Raw genomic sequence first — 19,862 nt, forward strand, 5'->3', positions numbered from 1 at the left:
TTTCCTACGTCTAAATTCCTATTCTGGTCTAAAGCTCTTCTGGAAGGAAGTGTACGGCTCCCATTTGTTGTCTCACTAAACCGTCAAGCCTACCCCCCCCCCCCCACACACACACACACACCAATCCACTGGAATGCCAATGTGTGTGTAATGAAAAAAAAAAACTGAATAAATAAACCGATTGAGAGAAATATATAGCGAGCGACAGAAATAGAGAGAGAGTGATATAAGGAAGGCAGGGATGTTAACCAGTGAAAAGTCCGGTTGGCTACCCCACGCTGGGGGAAGGAAGAAGGGGAAGAGAAAGAATGGAGAGAGGCGGCGGAAAGGGCAAAGGCAGTGAGGTTAACCAGATGGGAAGATCTGGTTTGCTACCCTACGTTGGGGAGAGAGGGGTGGGGGAGGTAAAGTGACAGGAAACCGATTGAAGAGATTCATAAAACTGCGAATTCATGTAGCTTTCGATAAAATTTCTTTAAAAAAGCGATTTAAATTTTAGTCTGAACTTGTGCAAAGGTATATGCGTAAAAAGTACTCGGGCTAAAGACGGCTTGTAGTAATTTCTTAGTCTTTATACATTATGTCCGCACACTTTCTATAGACTGGAACAGGTAATTTTTGTAGTGCTTCGGCAAGCTCCGTGACTTCCACAATGCTGCACCAATCTAACAAGAAACAGTGAGCGCTGCTGCGCAGGTTAGCACCGCCTGCGGTTAGCGCTTCCTTCGGCGGAGGCAACCCACTCGGGCATTTGCAGGCGGACCTTTAATCCTCGGCGACGTAGGGGACCAGCAAAGGGGGCGATTTAAGTACACAGCCGGGTATTAATGATCACTATTTCTCTTCCTTTCGTAGCTTCGCGTATTGTCCTATAGGCACGTATAACGAGGCACCTTTCGTGGCGGACTATACACGTGCCGTCGGCTGGGCTTGAGCATCGCGAGCGAGTCTGCAGAGACGAACGCCGGCGGTTTTTTTTGCCCGCTGCTATGCGGCAACCCTGGCATTAGGGCAAGCACGCCAAGTGAAAAAAAGTTGTATGATTGCTACTCTGTAGCGTCTGCTTGATCTCGCCTCCCAGTGGGTGCCGGCCTCTCCGCAATGCCGTCCCTCGCGTATAGACGAATCGAAATGATTTTATCGTGACGCCAGTGCTCTCATTTATATATAGATACTTCCGCGCTCCCTTACGCGTTGATTTCAAGTACCCGCAACACTAACGAGACGGTATTACTTTCACGGCACTCTTTATCTTCATTTGCGCCGTTTTATGTCTTACGGGCTTAAGTCGGCCCGTGATAACATATATCATCCCTACTCGTGCGAATCGTTCGTAGACACGACAGGCTGTGGTTATCTGAATCGTCCAACTTGAACGTTGATAGCGGTGCACTTCAGATGAGAGACAGTAGTGAGATGACGAACGAACTGAGGAAGTAATGAAAAAAAAAAAAGATTTGCAGACTTACATGCAGGAACAGAGTCATTGTAATGGATGTGTTGCGGCAATACCAAATTCCAGGCTGCGTGGAATGAATAGGTCCACTAACACGGCTACGAAGTGTGGCTGACATCAGCTGAGGTCGTGCCGTATATATGACGTTAATTGAAGAGCTGCCACTTGGGGGTTGAAGGTGCGGTCAGCTTGTTCGTGATCCAATGAAAGTATCGCATGATAGATTATACCTGATGCCTTCTGGTATTTATGTACTTGAACCTACATTCCTTGACATCCATCGTGATTAATCTAAATGTTGAAAACCAGCCACGAATGGCTGAATACATGCTGAGTAGCACAAATCGAATCGAAACGTTCAACATGATATCCGTCTCGGTGAATCAATTGGCAAATTCGAAATTCGACACGACGATTAAACGCACATTTACAGAAAAGCCACCTTCGAGTGCAGAGGCCTCCACGGATATCGAAGATGAAACGAGTACTGAGTACTAGCCCATCTAAGAGCTCAAACAAAGTAATAAAGTTAAGATTTCGTTTTCCTCACGCCACTGAAACACTTATGAATGATCAACATAAGGAAAAGTTTCCGTATGGCAGTATAGTAATTCCACTTTTTTTTGCGCCATTGTTATGAAATAGCCGTGGTTCTCGTATGAATTCTGCCTCACTTTATTACACGTAGCACAAAGCATGTATTAAATCAACTGAAGTGTGCACATAACACCTCCATTTTAGCAACGATTAAAAGTTCTCTGGCGGCTTAACTTTTTTTGCAAATTGCCACAACTGCGCCTAACGCATTTCTCATATTCGACGTTCTGAGCAAGTGTAAAATCAATTCCTCTGGTCGATTAGTCAGCATATAAAGGTGTGGTCGCGGATACAGGCGCACGAAAGCATTACACGCTTATCTATTGACTTCCGTTGTTAGTGACATATTTACAGGAATGTACCAGGATCAAAAACTATACAGCAAAGACCGCGAGAAAATGTTTAAAAAACTTATTCGAAGTCAGAGGACAGTCCCCTATCGTGCACTTTAGGGGGGCGGCGGGACACCGCGCCCCCCAAAGGGCAAACCGGTTTCGAACACAAGCCCACAAGGGTGGTTCTATGTTCATGTCTGTGTTTGCCTTTGTGTTCCCCCCTATATGTTCACAAAAACAAGCCCCGGAAACAATAATAATAATAAAAAAAACTGGTTCCAAGAACTACCGACGTTTTCAACACATTCTTAAATATAGGTACAAATCATTTGCTATTTTGTGTCACTATACATTCGATAGGGGTCAGCTGGAAGAAAGTCTCTCCTACTTAAAGACATTGCACCTTTACTTAACTGAAATGCATGAGCGCGCAGGTGGCGGCTAGGGTCCACACCATGATCGCCGTCATTACCAGCCTCTTTAATTCCCCCGGAAGACAAAGGCCTTTACCGGACATCTCCGAATACCTCCGTTTCCCGCACCAACCAAATGCACCCCGTGAATGCCAGCTTACTGCTCTAATCACTCCATCTAATCACTCCATCTAATCACTCCATCTAATCACTCCATCTCCATCTCCTGCACTCTATCAGCCCTGACGGAAGCTTAATACGTGAGGTATTCTTTGATTCACCTCTTGCTATATGTCGCAACGAATTCCGAACTGCGACCTACGAGCGGCCAAAAAGCACGCTGACATTCACATTAAGAAACTAGTTTAGACTGTTGGGCTTCACCTTATTACTACATCACGGTACACAAGCTGAATAACGTGCTCTACTGCTAAGCATAGCACCCAGCAGCTCTGCCGACGCAGGCATACCACAGTAGGTGCGAAATGGGGCGTCATAGCAAATGTGTTTGGGTGAACGCCATCGGCAGTTTTCTTTCATTTGCCATCGATTACCATTCGGCTTGAGATTGGGCGAAATGACCGAAGAAACGATGCTGCATTGGTAACGTTAATGATGATCTAAGGAGGGTCATCGGCCATCTTAATAATGACGTATACACGTCGTCCATTGTACAGGAACTGAATGCGGTCACCGCCCTGCCCCCTAGGTTAGGGTGGATACAAGCTTACTAGCTTTGCACAGTATAAAAAAAAGAAAGAAAAAAAAGAGGGAGAGAGAAAATGTCTGACGGGCACCTTAACCCTCCGAGCCTGCCGTCAGGCTGGATCAAGGTTGAGGCGACTCAGTGACTGATCGGTTATTTACAGCCCTCCGAGGGAGTTGTGGCTGAGGTGTTTTGGCTATTGCTCTTTCCCACGTGTTGTACTGTGGTTTCTGTTTCCCGCACACTTAATCGCGTTTCCCATCTTATCTGTCTTGCCTACAGTGATCGACTGGGCGGCTTCATAAAAGGAAACGCTTCCCGCTTTGCGCCCAGAATTGCTCGTTAAGCGCTCGGCCTTGATGAGGTCCTGTAGCTTTGGCACGATTGCACACGTCGTGTGTTATCGTGGGCCAATGAAACGCGAACAGGACGTTACAGACAGTCAAGGTAAAAAAAAAATTAACTAATTTCGCTCACTTATTTTATGTAATGGAGCAATTTATTTTCCCTAACAAACAACGGTGTATCGAGCGTCGAAGTTGCAATCAAGTGCACACATATTTCCTCTTCTCCAAGAAATACGTTCAATATATTTATTGTTTCAGTTTTCCTGTAAAAATCTCGTTCGTCGTACATAGTAGAGTAGGAGGGGAGAAAGAAATATGCAATATCATTGCTATGTCAGCAAAATAAAAAAAAGTAATTCCGATGTCTAACAAATAAACATACGCTTTCTCGAGTTGTGGACAATATAAAATAATCAGTTATCACCAAGAGTGCATTTTCACCGAGTTGTTGCTTGTGTTGCTTAGCTTAAGGTTTACGAAATGAGTTCCTTATCATGTGGACAATAATACCTCAGATTTTTTTTCTCATTAGAATACTAGCCAAGAGTCCATAGCATGCGGTTGTTGTGCGCCGATCTGTCGTCATTTGACCAGTGTGCCGAGAATACCGACAGGAAAGCTTGATTCGAGTTTTGTGACATTGTAAGTGTTCGCCGAATGGCCTCAGCAACAAACAACTAAACCTTTCGACGGACTGAGATCGTCCACACTCACTCCTGGACAAAAAGGCCACACATGTACTTAGTGTCGAACCCCCAAATATCCTTTTATCCGTTTTACGCAATTGCTGGTTACTCATCAGCTATAGTATTCCGTAAATGGGCATGCCATTATCCTTCCGCTGTCAGGTAGACGGAGGAGAGAGAGCCCGGATCATCTTTAACTTCCACAGCTGCAAATTAAATTATGGGGTTTTTACGCGCCAAAACCACGATCTGATTATGAGGCACGCTTCCACAGCTTTAAGCGTGACATTGCTTTGCCTAGCGAGTTGCCCCTTTATTTCCCTGCCTCCTACTTTTAACTGTACACCAACGATATTTACGTTCCCCGTCTTCGTCTCGTATGTCAGGTGAGGGCTATCCTGTGTACTCGTACGGATGGCTTGAATGATACGCTGCAGCGCTGTAGAGACAGCGCTTCTCTTTCCGAATCTAAGCAGCGCAGGACAGTTCGACAGAACCTCGAAAAAAAATTGGGAGGACGCTTAAGCTTCGCCTTTAAGAGTGGAACGCGATAGCATTCAAAGATCCCTGGCTGCTTGTCAGGCTTCCCGGCAACTGCAGCTTTCTTTTTTTTTTTCCACCTTCGCATCTGCGCGTCGCTGTTGTATGGCAGGAATGCTGGAAACTCTGCCCCGCGGACATCCATGGCTCCTTGAGACAGTTCAAGCGGGTTCGCGGCGGCAGTGTTCTATACACGTGCCAGTGAGAAGCATCATTTACTCAACAGTCATCGAGACGTCCGCCGATGCACGTGTCGAGGTGTGCGTGCGTGAAACTGCTTTCTCCACACTGCTGCGTATCACGGGACAAAGGAGCAACAGGATTCATGCTGAACGCTTCTCTGGACTTTTGACTGCCCTCTCTTGAAACAGTCGAAAGAACTGACGTTCCTTGCGAGTGATTCCTTTTCCCATGGATCGAAAGCTGACAGTGACCCTTGAATCAACGAAATACAGTCTTGCCTGGCTACAAATACAACGCGTCCTTGGTTTCTAATGCCCTAGCTTGAGGGTGGGGGTTGACATTCTCGTGCGTGGTTTAACATAAACTGACAGGGTTTGTGAATGCTCGAAATTCCCATTACGAATCGAACAGCCTTCGTTATCCGATCCATACTTAATCGCACAAAATTTCGAACGTTGGTTTATCACAGAGTAATAGGGAATAAAAATGTCTAAATAAAGAAATCTGCAGAGCCTCAAGAAATGTGTGCTGTTGATCTGTATTAAAGGGATAGATCACCAGCTTTGGAAATAACATGGAGATCAGCCACTGTTTTTTTTTGTTTGTAATTTGTATTTCATTTATATGACCAGTTTTTCATCCCACAGAAGCCAAAAAATTTATCTCAATAAGTACGTAATGCTGTTTTGTCTGCTAGGTAGGCATTGAAGTGACGCATTCTTCGCCCCCCCCCCCCCCCCCCCTCCACCAGAAATAAGTAAACATTCAGTATTTAATATCTGAAGTCAATATTTGGCGGGATATCTGTCATCGAGTCGACTCGGCAATTATATTTTTTGATTACTCTTAGTGATTACTCTTAGTACAAATTGATACTCAAAACAGTTTAGCGGGACCTGTGAGTCATTCAAAGAGTCTATGGTGACCGAAACCACAAGAACAGCTGTGGTACAGTAACTCACTGTTGCTGTCGACGATCTCGAATCGAAGCGCCAGGGGGTCTCCCACTTGAGCCGTGAACACATCGTCTCCTTGGCGGTCGGTGATGCGCATGGTCACGTTTGGCGAGCTCACCGTGGCCAACTGGCTTTGCGAGGTCTCCACTTCACGCCTGCGAAAGTGATGCACAAACCATACGTCGTCACACTTAGTGCCGTGCCATATTGAACTCGTTGAATTTACACTGGCTAGCGCAGAAACAAAATAAGCAAATCATAATAACGTTCGTGTGATGGTCAAAACGCATCATTACCAAGAAAGCGATGATGTAGAACTGTTTCAAAGTGCAAGCTGTTAGTGACATTTGATCATTTGTTAAGAGAACAGTTCCGTAACGTATTTTCCAATAACCGCCCCCTTTTGTAATATACGTAAATAAGAAACACGATATCGATAATGTAGGAATGAAGACATGGGCGTACCTACGTTGAGATGTAGGCTTTATGAAAAAGCATTTGCTTAAAAGGTTTAGAACTTCAGTTATTAGGAAGGAAATTGCGCAAAGGAAGGTCAAATGACAGGGCGTAACTTCTGAAAGTGGCTTTATTTTTTGCTGGGCGAAAGCTTCAGCAAGGACATTAGAGCTACAGAATGGGTACCAAGAGAAGGGAAGCGCAGTCGAGGATGGCAGAAAACTAGGTGGGGCTATGAAGTTAGGAAACTTGCAGGCGCAAGTTGGAATCACCTAGCGCAAGACAGGGGTAATTGCAGATCACAGGGAGAGGCCTTCGTCCTGCAGTGGACATAAATATAGGCTGAGGATGATGATGATGAAAGGCTCACCTAAGTTAATCCTGTAACTGCGAAATTATCTTGGCATTTCCACAAATGTTTACGTTCGGTGCTCGTGAATTCTCGTGGAAACAAGCCAGAAGGAGAGGACCATTGATTTTCGATTGTTGCGCCCGGTAAAGAGTTTTTCTTCTCTAGCCATACCGAGATGGGGCAATCGGCAAACCCAACTTTACTTGGAACGCTGTCCAAAATTGAAGCAGCTAGCTATAGAGAAAAATGAATTTGCCATAGAATGGCGTGAAAACCTGGCTTCTGTCGCTCGAAATTTTCCCGGAAGTCTCGCTTTTGGCGCTGCTTACATTTAAAGCACATCTCCAGTGAGAGATATATCGGCAGCCCCGTGGTGCCTGTCGAGTTCAACACCCTCGCCGACGTGCAGCACTCCCGTCATGCCCAACGGCTCTTTTTTTTTCTCGTAGCCCACGGAACAACCAACGGCTTCTTGGAGAGGAAGGAAGGCCCCATTGTCTCGGGCAACCCGTCGCTGACACAGTCAATTTCCTCCCCAAGCGGCCGGGGCCCCTAATTGCCTTTCAATCGTCACACCTCGGCCGTTTGGCAGTGTGACGACGAAGATGACGTCCATGCGTCTTCGAATGATGGTCTACACGACCAAGAGAGGTGACGCGTGGGGTGAGGGTGCATGGAAGACGCGAAGCACGAAGGCAGGACAGATCCATCGCCGAGTCTCCCGCAGCTGCTTGTCAGCGCGACATGGTGCGTGTGCTGCTCGGTCGGGCGCCGTCGGTCGTGCCGCTCGTTAGGCCTAAGGCTTAGCGAGCCATGGGAGCTGCCGCGGAAGGCAGAGCCGGGTGGCGGGGCGCAGGCGGGGCGCGTACCGCGCGCGGTCAGAGCAGCCAGACCGGAAAAGACGGCACGTCGAGCGTGTTTGCCGAAGGGATTCTTCAAACACGGCTAGCGCCCGCCGTCTCGTGTATAAGAGCGGTGCGGCGATGGCCTACGGCGGTAAAACAGCGCAGTCGCTGGTGGGTGAGCCGGGTGCGTCATTGACCTTAGTCGGGGTGCCTCGCCCCCACCACCACCTCCTCTGTATTCTCACCCATGTTTCTGTCTTTGCCGGGAAGAAGCACTGGTGAGGAATTTGTAGATATTGAGAATGTTGACGGAGAAGTTGGGAAAGGAAGGACTCGAAGTGCTTTCAAAGTTTGCCGAGAAGGAAGAAGACGTGCGGAAGGAACAGGCGAGAAGGGCGGCGGGGACGAGCAAGCGGGCTCGCCGAAGGATTTGCTTTTGGCTGCGTCACAAGACTGTGGATGAGGCGCATAATTCGCGAGTTTTTTTTTTTTTTCTCGTAAGAGCTGTTGGCCATTCGCCGGACGCCTTCGCTAGATGACATGTTTAGCATCCCGTCAGGTTGGCATCTGCTCTGTCTAACTGTTAAAGCGTAATAAAAAAAATATTTTATGAACGCCTGCCCGAAGTTTTGACCAGTTCGGCGGTGGTTCTGAGGTGGTTCCATTGCGAATGAGTGCTCAGGAGCAGTAATTTTGGATCCCAACCCCGTACGCACGACATGGTGCAGACTTTTGTAAAGCTGAAGCCCTTATGCGGATCTGGATAACTGCAGCCAATGTCCAAAACAAGGCCAGTGCTTCCTGTAGAAGCCGAGTTAGGTTAAAACGTTATATTCGCAGGCACCGAAATGGCACGCTCAAAAGGAAAGTCACCAAATTAAAATTACTACGCCAGTGGCTGGTGTGACTTCTCAACGAAGCTTCTCTAAATGTGCCTGTCATACGACGTAGCCATAACCAACACATATAGGTCCCCCATAGTGCGAAATTTGGCTGGAAAGTGAAAGAATAAATGACATAATTGAGAAAAAGTTAGGTAATATGGTTAGGCGACTTCGACGTCCATCATACAACCCCCACTCCCTCCCCTCAATCACCTGCCGTTGCAAACAACACTAAACAATCCTCGCGAGACAGAAACTGTGCCTCGACAATATTGCCCTAGAAGCATTACGAGTCCAGGCAGGTCGGCGTGGCAAACGCTGGCAAGTTTTATAACGTGACGTTTCTTAATAAGTTGCCTGCACATAGACTGTCGCAATTAGAGGCTTTGTTTTGCCCGGCGATTTTCTGAAAGCCTGCTTTGTGGTGACATCTAAATGAGAGCCCCTTAGTTTTTGTCCGGCGTAGAGAGAGCAATTCGTGATATCCCTGTTGTACAGCAGTAGCTACAAGTGTAGAATGATGTGTGTTGTACAAGAGCCCCATAGCGTCACAACACGAAGATGGATAACGACACTGAAGAAAAAGGTCAGAGAATTACTGACATCGCAATTAAGATTAGCGTTGTGTCAAACTTGCTGCTGCAAGATGATTGTGCTTGAGCCACAAATGATTCTGAGAAATTACTACGGCTGTAAAGCGGTGACTGACAACCTTTATTTGTTTTATTGACCGATATGTACAGACATCGTGGTGTGCGCCGACTACCACTAAAGCCGCGCAGGTGTGTTTACAGGGTGGTTCCACACGAAAGGGGACGCCCAATCCATATTCGAGCAAAGATTCTCGAGATGTACGATATTGTATCTCACATGCTGATACTACAATGCGGACTGCTCAGCGATGACAGGTTTGCTGTCCGATATCGACAGAGTACTTGACGGCTGTTCAACAACTTCGTTGTCGAAATTGTGCCTGATACTTATTGCGCCTCCTACTCCGGAGGCACCTTGCCCGAAAGATTTTCCCTGTCTGCAAATTTATCTCTTGGCTAAAATGCTTCAAGGCAATAACCACCTGCAAGGAGAAGTCCCTTCAGCGAAACAGTATCTTATATCGAGTTTGAACACGGAGCTATACCTTATCTTTTCTGGCGAAGACAACTTGTCCGTTCGAACTCTAGTCGACGTTGCCTAATAAAACGAATCGCGTGGCACCATCTTGTACACGCGATGCTTCCGGGTGGTTCCAAAAGCTGGACTAGGAAGCTTCCCGGCATAGAGTTAAGATAGCGTTTTAAAGTCGGCAGGAAAGACGAAGAAGCATCGCTATCTGTTTTGTTCCCACTGGTCGGCCCCAAAACGTCGCGTAATCAGATTTGATTAAGGCTTGCGCTTGGGCTAGTCGGAATAGCATAATTAGAATACACCGCTGAAGAGTTAAGATAGACGCACAACGTGAACACGAGGCACACAGGCGATGTGTCTGTGTCTTTCATTAACTCTTCGGCGCTGTATTCTAATTAGTACCTCAGCTTCCGCATCGTCGCCCGATACGGCTACTCGTGAATGGGACGGGCTCGCGCAAACAAATGCCACAGGTCCACGCGTCGGCCAGGGTTCGCCCCTGGCACGGATCGCACCGGAAGTTGCCTTCGATTAGAGTCTCCGATATTGGCTGACACGTCCAGCACCCCTCGGCAGCCGCTGCGCGCGGCCTTTGCCAGATGAAAAAAGAGAGGGGGAGGGGGGAGTGCATGGAAATGCAACACGCCGAGATGCGTGGGAAAGACGATGCCTGCCCTGCGCATACGTTGAACGGTTTCGCTCACCGGGAACATTGCGTTCGCACGGCAACTGCGGCAACTTCCATGGGGGGGCCCTGCGACTGTAGACGGCCTCACACGGAAGCTACCGCTTTTGCTTCTACACGGAGCAAATGATTTGGAGTCCTTTCAGCGCATCCGTATAGTCCATGACTTTACACCTACTTTAATTGGACACTAGGGAGGAACATTAAGTTGAGCTGTATTAGTAAACAGTGTTAGGTGTTGGTAAAGTATTAGTATTACAAAAGAAAATACAACAGGGACAGACAACATGTAGAAACGAAAGACCGTTGGCGACGTCACTGCGGGGTTCCCGTACCCACTTGACGTGACGTCACTGATTTCGACGGCGTATACGCTGGTCTAGTCAATCATTTATCAACAACGAAGGACTACACTGTATTTTAAATGAACCAACGGCTCAACCTAACTGTTATTGTACAGTGTTCCTGGGCCCATACGGCCCAAATATGAAAGGTAAGTGCGCTCAACTTCGTGACGTCACACTGACGTACCGGTGCTGAGATTGCGGCGCGAAATTCAAAAGAAGAAAAGCTTAGACTCCAGTAATATCTTGAATCCTTTCCTGTCAGATTAACGAAAAAAGAGTTTTGGAATGGTACTTCAGCCGCGTGGATTCGTTCAGTACTGTTGTCTAGCGTTTCCTGTAACAAATTTTGGCGCTATCTTCAATATGTGTCGCACTGTTGTTTGTGCAGCAGGCGAGTCAAGCCTTGCCGCCGTGTGTCCGCTGTTGCCCCGATGGGCTACGTTGCAGCGGGGTTGCTGACATGTCAAGCATTCGAAAGTGTTTGTTTGTTTGCTTCTTGTTTCTGTTTGTATACCAGTGGCGCGCGAAACAAGATAGACAACGAAACATGGAGGACTCGGTGCACTCATGCGGGACACTGTGGACACTAACGAGTTGTTTCTTCGTGTATCCAGGAGTTGCGGGCTTTCCTGGCTCGTTATAAATCCAAATTTCATCTGCCGCGTACCATCGCAGTTAAGTTGGACTCGGGAAATAACGAACGAGCTAACCAATTGACGCTAACATATTGCCCCCAAGAAGAAAGCAAGGTAGACCAAATAACCATCCAGGATTGTCTTGTAGACTCGCTAGCCAAGTCGAGGGAAGACGGCGAGAAAGTTGAACGAGCTCACCATTATAGTTAGCAACTGAGTAACTACGTGAGCACGATGCACTGCCTTACCAAGAGATGAAAGTGAATTCAAGCAAGTTGCGGCACGTCAGTGCTGAAACAACGAAGTTAAAACGGCGCAAGAAGCACGATTGATAAGCGCTCAAAGACGTGGAAAGCAGTGAAGACATAAAAGAGGCACGCGAAAGATGGAAAACCGTGAACATCATGTAAAAAAAAAGCGATAAAAAAACAGTGAAACTTTATGCATCAATACAATTTCCATCACGATAGCACTTTCATTCTTAATCGTTAATTGTAGCTAATTAGGGACAGAGAAACGAAGAGGGAAAGGTAGGCAGGTTATATAAGGACGTGCCGGGTTGGTTACCCTACACTTGAGGATGGCACGAGAAACACTCCCGGCTTCCATACGTGCCTGCCAAAAACACGCAGTTGATCTCATGCAGGTCGACATGGCCTCTGAATCTTTCATCGCAGTCTCACCGTGTTTCATCCTCCTGCAGTTAATTAGTTCTTGGCAGTCTTCTTGACGCTCCCTCCCCAAACAGCCAACGTTATGATCTTCGCGGCACTCCTACAACGTGCCACAGACGCTTTGGGTGACGATTGGCGAGGACTAAACTCCTTGGACGCCGGACATGTATTTCCCGTTCTCGGTTCTGTTTCGGCAGGTGCATGTTTCTACGGGTGCAATAGGACGCAGATCATTATAGTACAGTGATGATAAGGCACAGGGTTTGTTCGGCTGAAGCTCGGTTGAAGCAGGACAATGTTAACTGGAGATCTTTGCCAGAAGCTGCCATCCTGCAGTGGACTTCAAGTAGGCTGATGATAACGATCAAATCAGCTGTCCACCCAGCATGAATGGCTTGAAGAATAGCGGTCTTCAGCGCCAGTACAAAAGCGCGATCCGAACACACTATGACGGGTTCGCCACGAAGGACGTCGACTAAGCAGTGCAGCTGACCGCTACCCAATGAACGGCAGTGCGAAAAAATACAAATCAAAGTAAAAAAAAATTATGAAAGAAGACAGACTTCAATGGAGGCTGCCGCGGCTGCGAGCGGAATCTTTTCATACATTTCCTCTTTTTGGTCCGCGATTCTTCCAAATGACCCCGCGCGAGCGTGGTCAAGCAGGCGAAGACGAGAGACCGTGTTTTTTTTTTTTTTTTTTTCGCGCTGGGTCAAGGAAGGGGGGGTTGGAAGCGGGTCCCGGCCGGACAAGAGGACAACCCGGAATCCTGCGGCTGACCGCTTCCAGTCACGGCTGGCGCGCTTCGTAACAGGCACGCGATGAATCGCCCCTCTGAGCACGCGTGGTACACGCCGATTCAACGCCACAACATTTTCTTGAAGAGGCGCAAGGTTGTCAAGGCGCTATGCGCGGGGCTCGCCTTCATTCATTCATTCTTTCTCTATTTTTTTTCCTGCTTTTAAACCATATAACGCTTTCTGCCACACGATGGCAAGCGGGATGAGCCGCCGGATGCCGGCTTCGAAGACGTGACCCTAGTACAGTGCGGGACAGGATGAACGAGAGCACCCAGTTAGGGTGGTGCATGGCACACGTTGTTACCTGATACATGCAGCACCTCAAGAATGACCGACGGGCGGAAGTCTGGAAGCGAGAAGCAAAATGCTTGTTGCTCAGAAGAACAGGCTACGTATATGATTTTTTTTTCTGCTGTACGTGAACTGCATTTTCTTGAGCAGGGCGGACTGTGCCGTCTGCCGACCTCTATTCCTCGAAATATGAACGCGGCCTTGATTACCATAAGGCGTACGTAAATATATGTAAATTATCGTTCAGTATGCAAAGGAGCACTAACTAGTGCGTACGTAGATGGGCCTAATTTGCGCATTTGTTTCGTCGCTTCGACCCTTCCTTTCCCTGTACAAAGGAAGAAAACTACACCGGTGAGAAGAAAAAAAAAACTCATAGTATTATGAGTAATTAGTAGAGAGTTTTAGCCAAGGGAAGACGTAGCGGCATAGACGCACATAGAAATACCAGGAGACGTAGAGGCGAGGAGGCGCCTTTCAATAGCACTATAACAGAGTTATAACTTACTTATGTCAATGTTACCTGCGGATTGATAGAATCGACGTGACAAGCCAGTGCCGTACAGGGAATGGGAGACTGGTAGGGACTATTTCATTTCGAAAAGGACAGATCAGTTGAGCTGGAAGTCTGTCCTGTCCTCGTGTCTTGTAAAGAAATGTAAGTACACTGTAAAATAACTTTCACCCTTAAAAGTGAACAGGGGTGTAAACCAGTCTATAACCTACATCCTTACACTAAAAAGGATGAAGGATTATTCCCTTTTATGAAGGCAAATTATTTTACAGTGCATTTTTCTTCCTCCTACTTTATACTCTCTCGATGTCTTTTGCCCCAACAACCCTCACTCAGACTGCTGACCACCGTCCGTGTGTCAGCAGAGGTAGCTAGACAGTTACAGTGCGGCTAGCCGCAGCATCACCTCCTTCCTTCCCTTCACACACACACACACACACACACACACACACACACACACACACACACACACACACACACACACACACACACACACACACACACACACACACACACACACACACACACATATATATATATATATATATATATATATATATATATATATATATATATCCCTTTCCACTCAGTGCTCCTCGTGGTTCCACGAGTCGCGAAAAGGTGACGGTCAGCCGCGCTCGCTCTAAGTGTTTTCCTTCCGGCATCTTACTTCGCCATCCTCACTCGCTCCCGGTTGACTCCTCCACACCGGCGGTGCTTTACCGGCTTCACGCACAACCGCAATGCCGTTCGTCCCAGCGTCTCGGCTGTGACGCGCACGCCTCATCCCCTTCCCTGTCTCTGTCCTTTTTGCTGTTCGCGTCGTCGAGCGAGCTTTCTATTATCCCGGCAGCGACGACGACGCGCGCGAGAGAGTCTTCCTGGCGTCTAAACGGGCGAAAGAAAGAAAGACGAAAAACAAGACAAAAAAAGTTAACCGCTCCGGTGCGGTTCCGCCAGCCGTCTGCGGGACTGCTCCTCTTTTCCAGGCGGAATGGCAACTCTTCACCTTTGTTTGCTGCGCACTGCTGACGACGGTTTGAAGCTTCGTTTCATCACTTCTTTTTTTTTTTTCGTTTTGTTTTTCTGTCTCTTTTCACCCGTCTGACGCTGATGTCGTGGGCGCATACGCGTGTGACGCACGACCCGACCGCCAGAGTCGGCGGGACCTCTGCAGAGACGCTGTTCAATGCAATGCTGTCGCGAGGGCTTCCTTTACATTTGTGTTTTACAGTGTTCGCTTGGAAGTCAAGATTTTCTTTCTCTCTCTTTTATTTACGGAAGCGAGGTGGCCTTAGGTTACAGGAAGTTAACAGGGGGAAGACGTGTGAGCTTGGTGTAGACGTGTGCGTAAAAAAAAAAAAAAAAAAGGGGGGGGGGGGGGGGGAGGTACTCCAAGTGCAAAAGTCCAGGAAGACGAAGAAGATGGAGCGGAAAGTTTAAGTTCTCCTGTCAGGTATCACGGCGGTGGCAAGACTGCCAACGTAACACTAAATCCAGTCATACGGGGAATGTGCGCTGTTGGGCGAGTCGGTAAATGTTTGACGGTTCTGTGTCCTTCCTCGTCCCTGTTAATATTGGGTTCGTTTATATTTGTCAAACTGACAACAGTGTACCGACGACGGGCGACGTTAGCAGACGACACAAGCGCTTGTGCCGTCTGCCTTGATTACTTGGTACGCCCATTCGGACTGACAACGTGTCAAACGCACTTGTACAGTGGCTTCTTACGTTCGCGATGTCGTGTGCCCATGCTGTTGTGATTTTAATTACCTCTTGTAAGCACTATTGCGCTCACTATAGGCGCGTATGGGTGGCGAGACCGTTATGCAGTGGTTTGACACTGCTTTAACCTCGCTGTGGTCAGTTCGTTCCACGGAAAAATAATTAAACAAAAGTTTGATTGATTGATTTGATTGATTTATTGATTGATTGAAGTGTGGCAATGTGTACATTTGTAAACGTTACCGCGCTTAGAGTGAACGGCTCTAGATTGATTGTTTGATTAATTGATGGATTATTTGTAAATGTCACCGCGCTTAGAGTGAACGGTTCTAGATTGATTGATTGATTGACTGATTGATTGATTAAAGTGTGGCCGTGTGTACATTTGTAAACGTTCCCGCGCTTACAGTGAACGGCTCTATAAAACATTTAAACGAGAAAAATCCGGAGCTTATACCGTGATTATGGAGCGCAGTCAAGCCATCGGAATGCCCCGTGCGCCTCACTTATTTTCTTCCACTCCAAGCGTGTACACGTCTTGACCCGAAGTGCAAGATACATTCGCCTTTACGCGAAAGCGGCGGGTGTCGAGGGCGTGTCGCGCCATAGGTCTCGGCGTCCGCGCTCGCCGGGTGCGACCGTACGCCGTCCATCGCCAGGCGCCGTGTGTATCGCTTTCATCTTTCTGGCATACTACTATTCTCTCTTTCCTATCGCACAGCGGTGTGGGCGCAGCAGTGTGTGACGCACGACCCGAGCCTTTGCACAAGCGAAGGGGAGAGAGGCACACGGCACCCCGCTGCGCGCAAGGCGCCGGGCTCTTGCAGCGCTTCTCGTTGTCAATGGCACTCCTCTTCCGTCCTCCTGTTTATTGCGATAGCAATTATTTGGACACTTCAAGCAGATTTCTGCCGTCGGCGTCGCCGTGAGGTCCCGTATAAAGTCCAAAGGCGATAAAATTGTCGCCGCACGCCGTATGTGCGAGTGAAAGCGTGCGTGTGACGCGCGCTTTCACGCAGAGCGAACTTTCGGCGGAGAGCAAACGCGACTTCCCTCGCGCGAAAGGCTGTGGGGGTATGAAAGGCAGGGAGGGGGGGGGGGGTGACGCTGTGCTGCGGCACCAAATGCGTATCTTAAATTGCGACCCGGCGCAAGGGGAATTGGCGACTCGGTCTCGCACGCGAAAGGAGGAAAGCGGAAAGGCAGCGCGGGAGGGAGGGGGGGGGGGCAGCTTTCTACTCTGCCAACAACTCGCTTGTACTTTGCCCGGCTGCGGCGGTCGCCCGCACCGTATCTTGAAAGCGATCTTCACACGGCTCTGACCTTTGTAAGCGCTGTGCATTCGCCGCTCAGTTTCCGTTGAAGCGATAGACCGCACGAACATTCGCTCGCTGCGGCGGCTGCACTTTCTGCTAGCGTTTTGACAGTGGTTGTCTGTGGTCATCAAGTGTGATCTATTCATGTTTGCTTGTGCGTGCTGACACCACGCTTGTTAATTCAGTTAGTAAGCGAATGTGTCCAAGTTTATGCAGCCGATAAAACCGAATAGCTCTCTACTAATTTGCTATCGCAATTGATGCTTCGCCTTTCGGGCGAAACTGCGACATTCTTTTTTTAAAACGCGATAGCGTTAAAGGCCCCGTGTCGCAGAAAATCCGGCGTCGGTGTCGGCATCGGCGTCAGCCGCAACAAAAATTCATCCCGAACCACCCGGACCACGCAGGCCCTCCGCGTGGAGCAGAGGCATTAGTGAACTAATTGAATTTTGCAAAGTAAAATGCGGCAGAAAAATCGTAAAGTACGACGTAACCGCAACCTACAGAGGTGATGGCGTCGGATTGTAATTTGAATGTACGAGAAAACATAATTCTCTTAAGAGGAAACTCAAACCCATGCCCCTTTTCCAGGATTTTTACCACTCATATACAGCGGCACCCCGCTGTTTGTTCCTTGCAAAAACACCATCCAGATGGCGCTCGCCTCCTCGGCAGCCTAGGGAGCCTACATTCAAGCGCCGTTTTAGGGTGGTGACAACACCAACATTTTGAACGCTATTTACCGCCAAATTTGGTGGGTTGCATGTAGGCTCCCTACGGCAGGCAGCCGCATGCGGAGGGGAAGTTGGACAAAAAAGAAAGCTGTAGTTCCAGGGAAGCCTGATAAGCAGCCAGGTATCTTTGAATGCTATCGCGTTCCATTCTTAAAGGCGAAGCTCAAGCGCCCTCCAATTTTTTTTTCTGCTCCGCTGCATTTGCAGTCCTGCGTTGCCTTGACTGCTGTAGTCATTTGCTGAATCTTTCGACATGCGAGGATTAAAAAGTGATGCGCAACTATATCATGCGCTGTGTGCATTCTCTGCGGAGATTTGTTAAGCCAGCCCATAAAATGGCTGCAGCTAATTTGTACGCAATGTCTGTGTAGTCCATTCGTGACCGCATCTCTTATATCGGCCATGTATAATCGTAAGTGTTCGCGTATGGCAGTGAGTGCAGAAGCTATCTATGGCAATCTATTGTAGATATGGTGTCGTGGCTGTTCACTACAGAAAACATCTGTCGGTTCTGTAAAACGAGAAAGGTAATATTGACAAAGAAGCTAGAATATTGCACGTTTAGCGAAAGCGCATTCACTGTTTTGTTTATATTCATGGGGTCTCCGAGACAAATAGGCAAGTGAGGGGAAAGAGCTGAACCAGAGTTCTTCAATACTCTAACTGAACGAAGAACGAACGAAGGAAGAAAGACGATACAAAGAACGGGAAGGAGGTGCAAAGAATGGGAACGAAATTAACAAAATATTCACACACGCAAGGAGAAAACATTACTTTTTCCGCTGTGAAATAGTTTGAGCAACGTAAAGGATACTCAAATGACCAAAATCTCAAAGTTCTTCCGGGGACGTAGACAGAAGAGAAATATACCTAAGACAAGGAGTAGGTGCGCCTTTTTCGAATGAACCTATCTCTTACCTGTTCGTTCCATTATTGATACAATCAGGGCGCAGTGAGCTAAGCGAAATGCCACAACGTGCGAGTGCAGCGCGCTAGTCAGCAGAAAAACCTGCGCATCAATGTCGATCTCGTCATGCACGTTCGGCATCGCGCCATAAACTTTACACGACATCTCGAAGCGCTTCGCGTCGGCGTGACCTTGCGTGAGGCGGTTTCTGCATGACTGCACATACTAAATTTCCGCGCGAGAGAGAAGGTTACCTCGAGAATGAGCCCTCCTGTTCGCCCCCACCATTTCCGGTTTATTTTGTTCTTTTATAAAATGAGGAGCTGCCTCTTCAAACGCCAGCATGCGTTTGTGTCTCTTCTTTCCTTTTCTTTTCCCGTCTATTTTTTTTTTTTCATTCAGCAGATTTATGTGTTCAGAGATGCCCATGCTGCAATGACCGCGGAATCACGAGACGGAATATATACGCCTATCAGTGCTTCCGAGGTCACGTATTCGTTGCGCCAACCTTGAGCGCATTAAATTCAAACTTTCCGAGTGAACTTATAAAGGCGCGGTTTCGCAGAACGACGATATCGGTCTTGTAAACGTTGCACACTGCTGCCTGGAATGCAACCTGTGCATTTCTAATCGGCGCCCCGCTGCCCCCCTCTTATGACCTCACCACGGCCTCCGCTGGAATGCTCGCGTTTGCGGGTACGGTCAGAAATCGGGGATTGGAATGACACCTCTTCTTCCCTTAGTGCACACGAAGCACTCGCAGCTTCGCATAAGCTGTAACGACACAACGACGTAGGTTTTGGTTCACAGATCACAGAGCGTATACTTTCTAAAGTGCCGAGTTTTCAAGCAAAGAATGATGCGGAGATAAGTATACGCCGCGAAAGACAGGGGTAAGCTTGACTATCATTTTTACTGTTTGATTCTTGCGGCCAGGGCACGGCATAATGGCAAAGCTCGCGCGAACGTGGTTTCGCGTGGACGTGCCCGACAGCAGGACAGCAACAGCCAGCAAAGTCTGGGAGGGATAGCTTCGCTTTAGAAACGCTACCCTTTCTTTCCCCGAGTTCATCTGTGCAAAGAGGTGTGGCGAATACGCGACCTGACGCGCACGCCGCATTTCTTTCTGCTTCTAACTCGCTTCTTTAGACACTCTCGCTCGAAGAAAGCTGCTGGCTGGCGAACGTCGCGTGGGTATCGGTTCTTCCGAAGGTAACGTGTATTCCGCCCTAAAGTCGAGCAAAGTGAAATTTAAGTTCGCGATAACTGTAAACAAGGATTACCAAGAAATACGCCTTAGGTTCCAAAGATAGCATCTGTGCGGAACGTGACCGCGCATTTCAAACCGACATC

The 19,862-nt window shown here is 48.0% G+C and overlaps 1 protein-coding gene across 1 annotated transcript in view; it reads right to left on the bottom strand.

The window, feature by feature from the left end:
* Positions 1–19,862, bottom strand: part of LOC119432737 (uncharacterized) — a 94,458-nt gene that overhangs the window by 57,654 nt on the left and 16,942 nt on the right. The window contains exon 4 of the mRNA XM_037699894.2: positions 6,226–6,374. Coding sequence (XP_037555822.2) covers positions 6,226–6,374 — 149 coding nt within the window. The remainder of the gene's footprint in view (positions 1–6,225; positions 6,375–19,862) is intronic.

Source organism: Dermacentor silvarum, chromosome 11, assembly GCF_013339745.2.
Source record: "Dermacentor silvarum isolate Dsil-2018 chromosome 11, BIME_Dsil_1.4, whole genome shotgun sequence".
Taxonomy (NCBI): Eukaryota; Metazoa; Arthropoda; class Arachnida; order Ixodida; family Ixodidae; genus Dermacentor; species Dermacentor silvarum.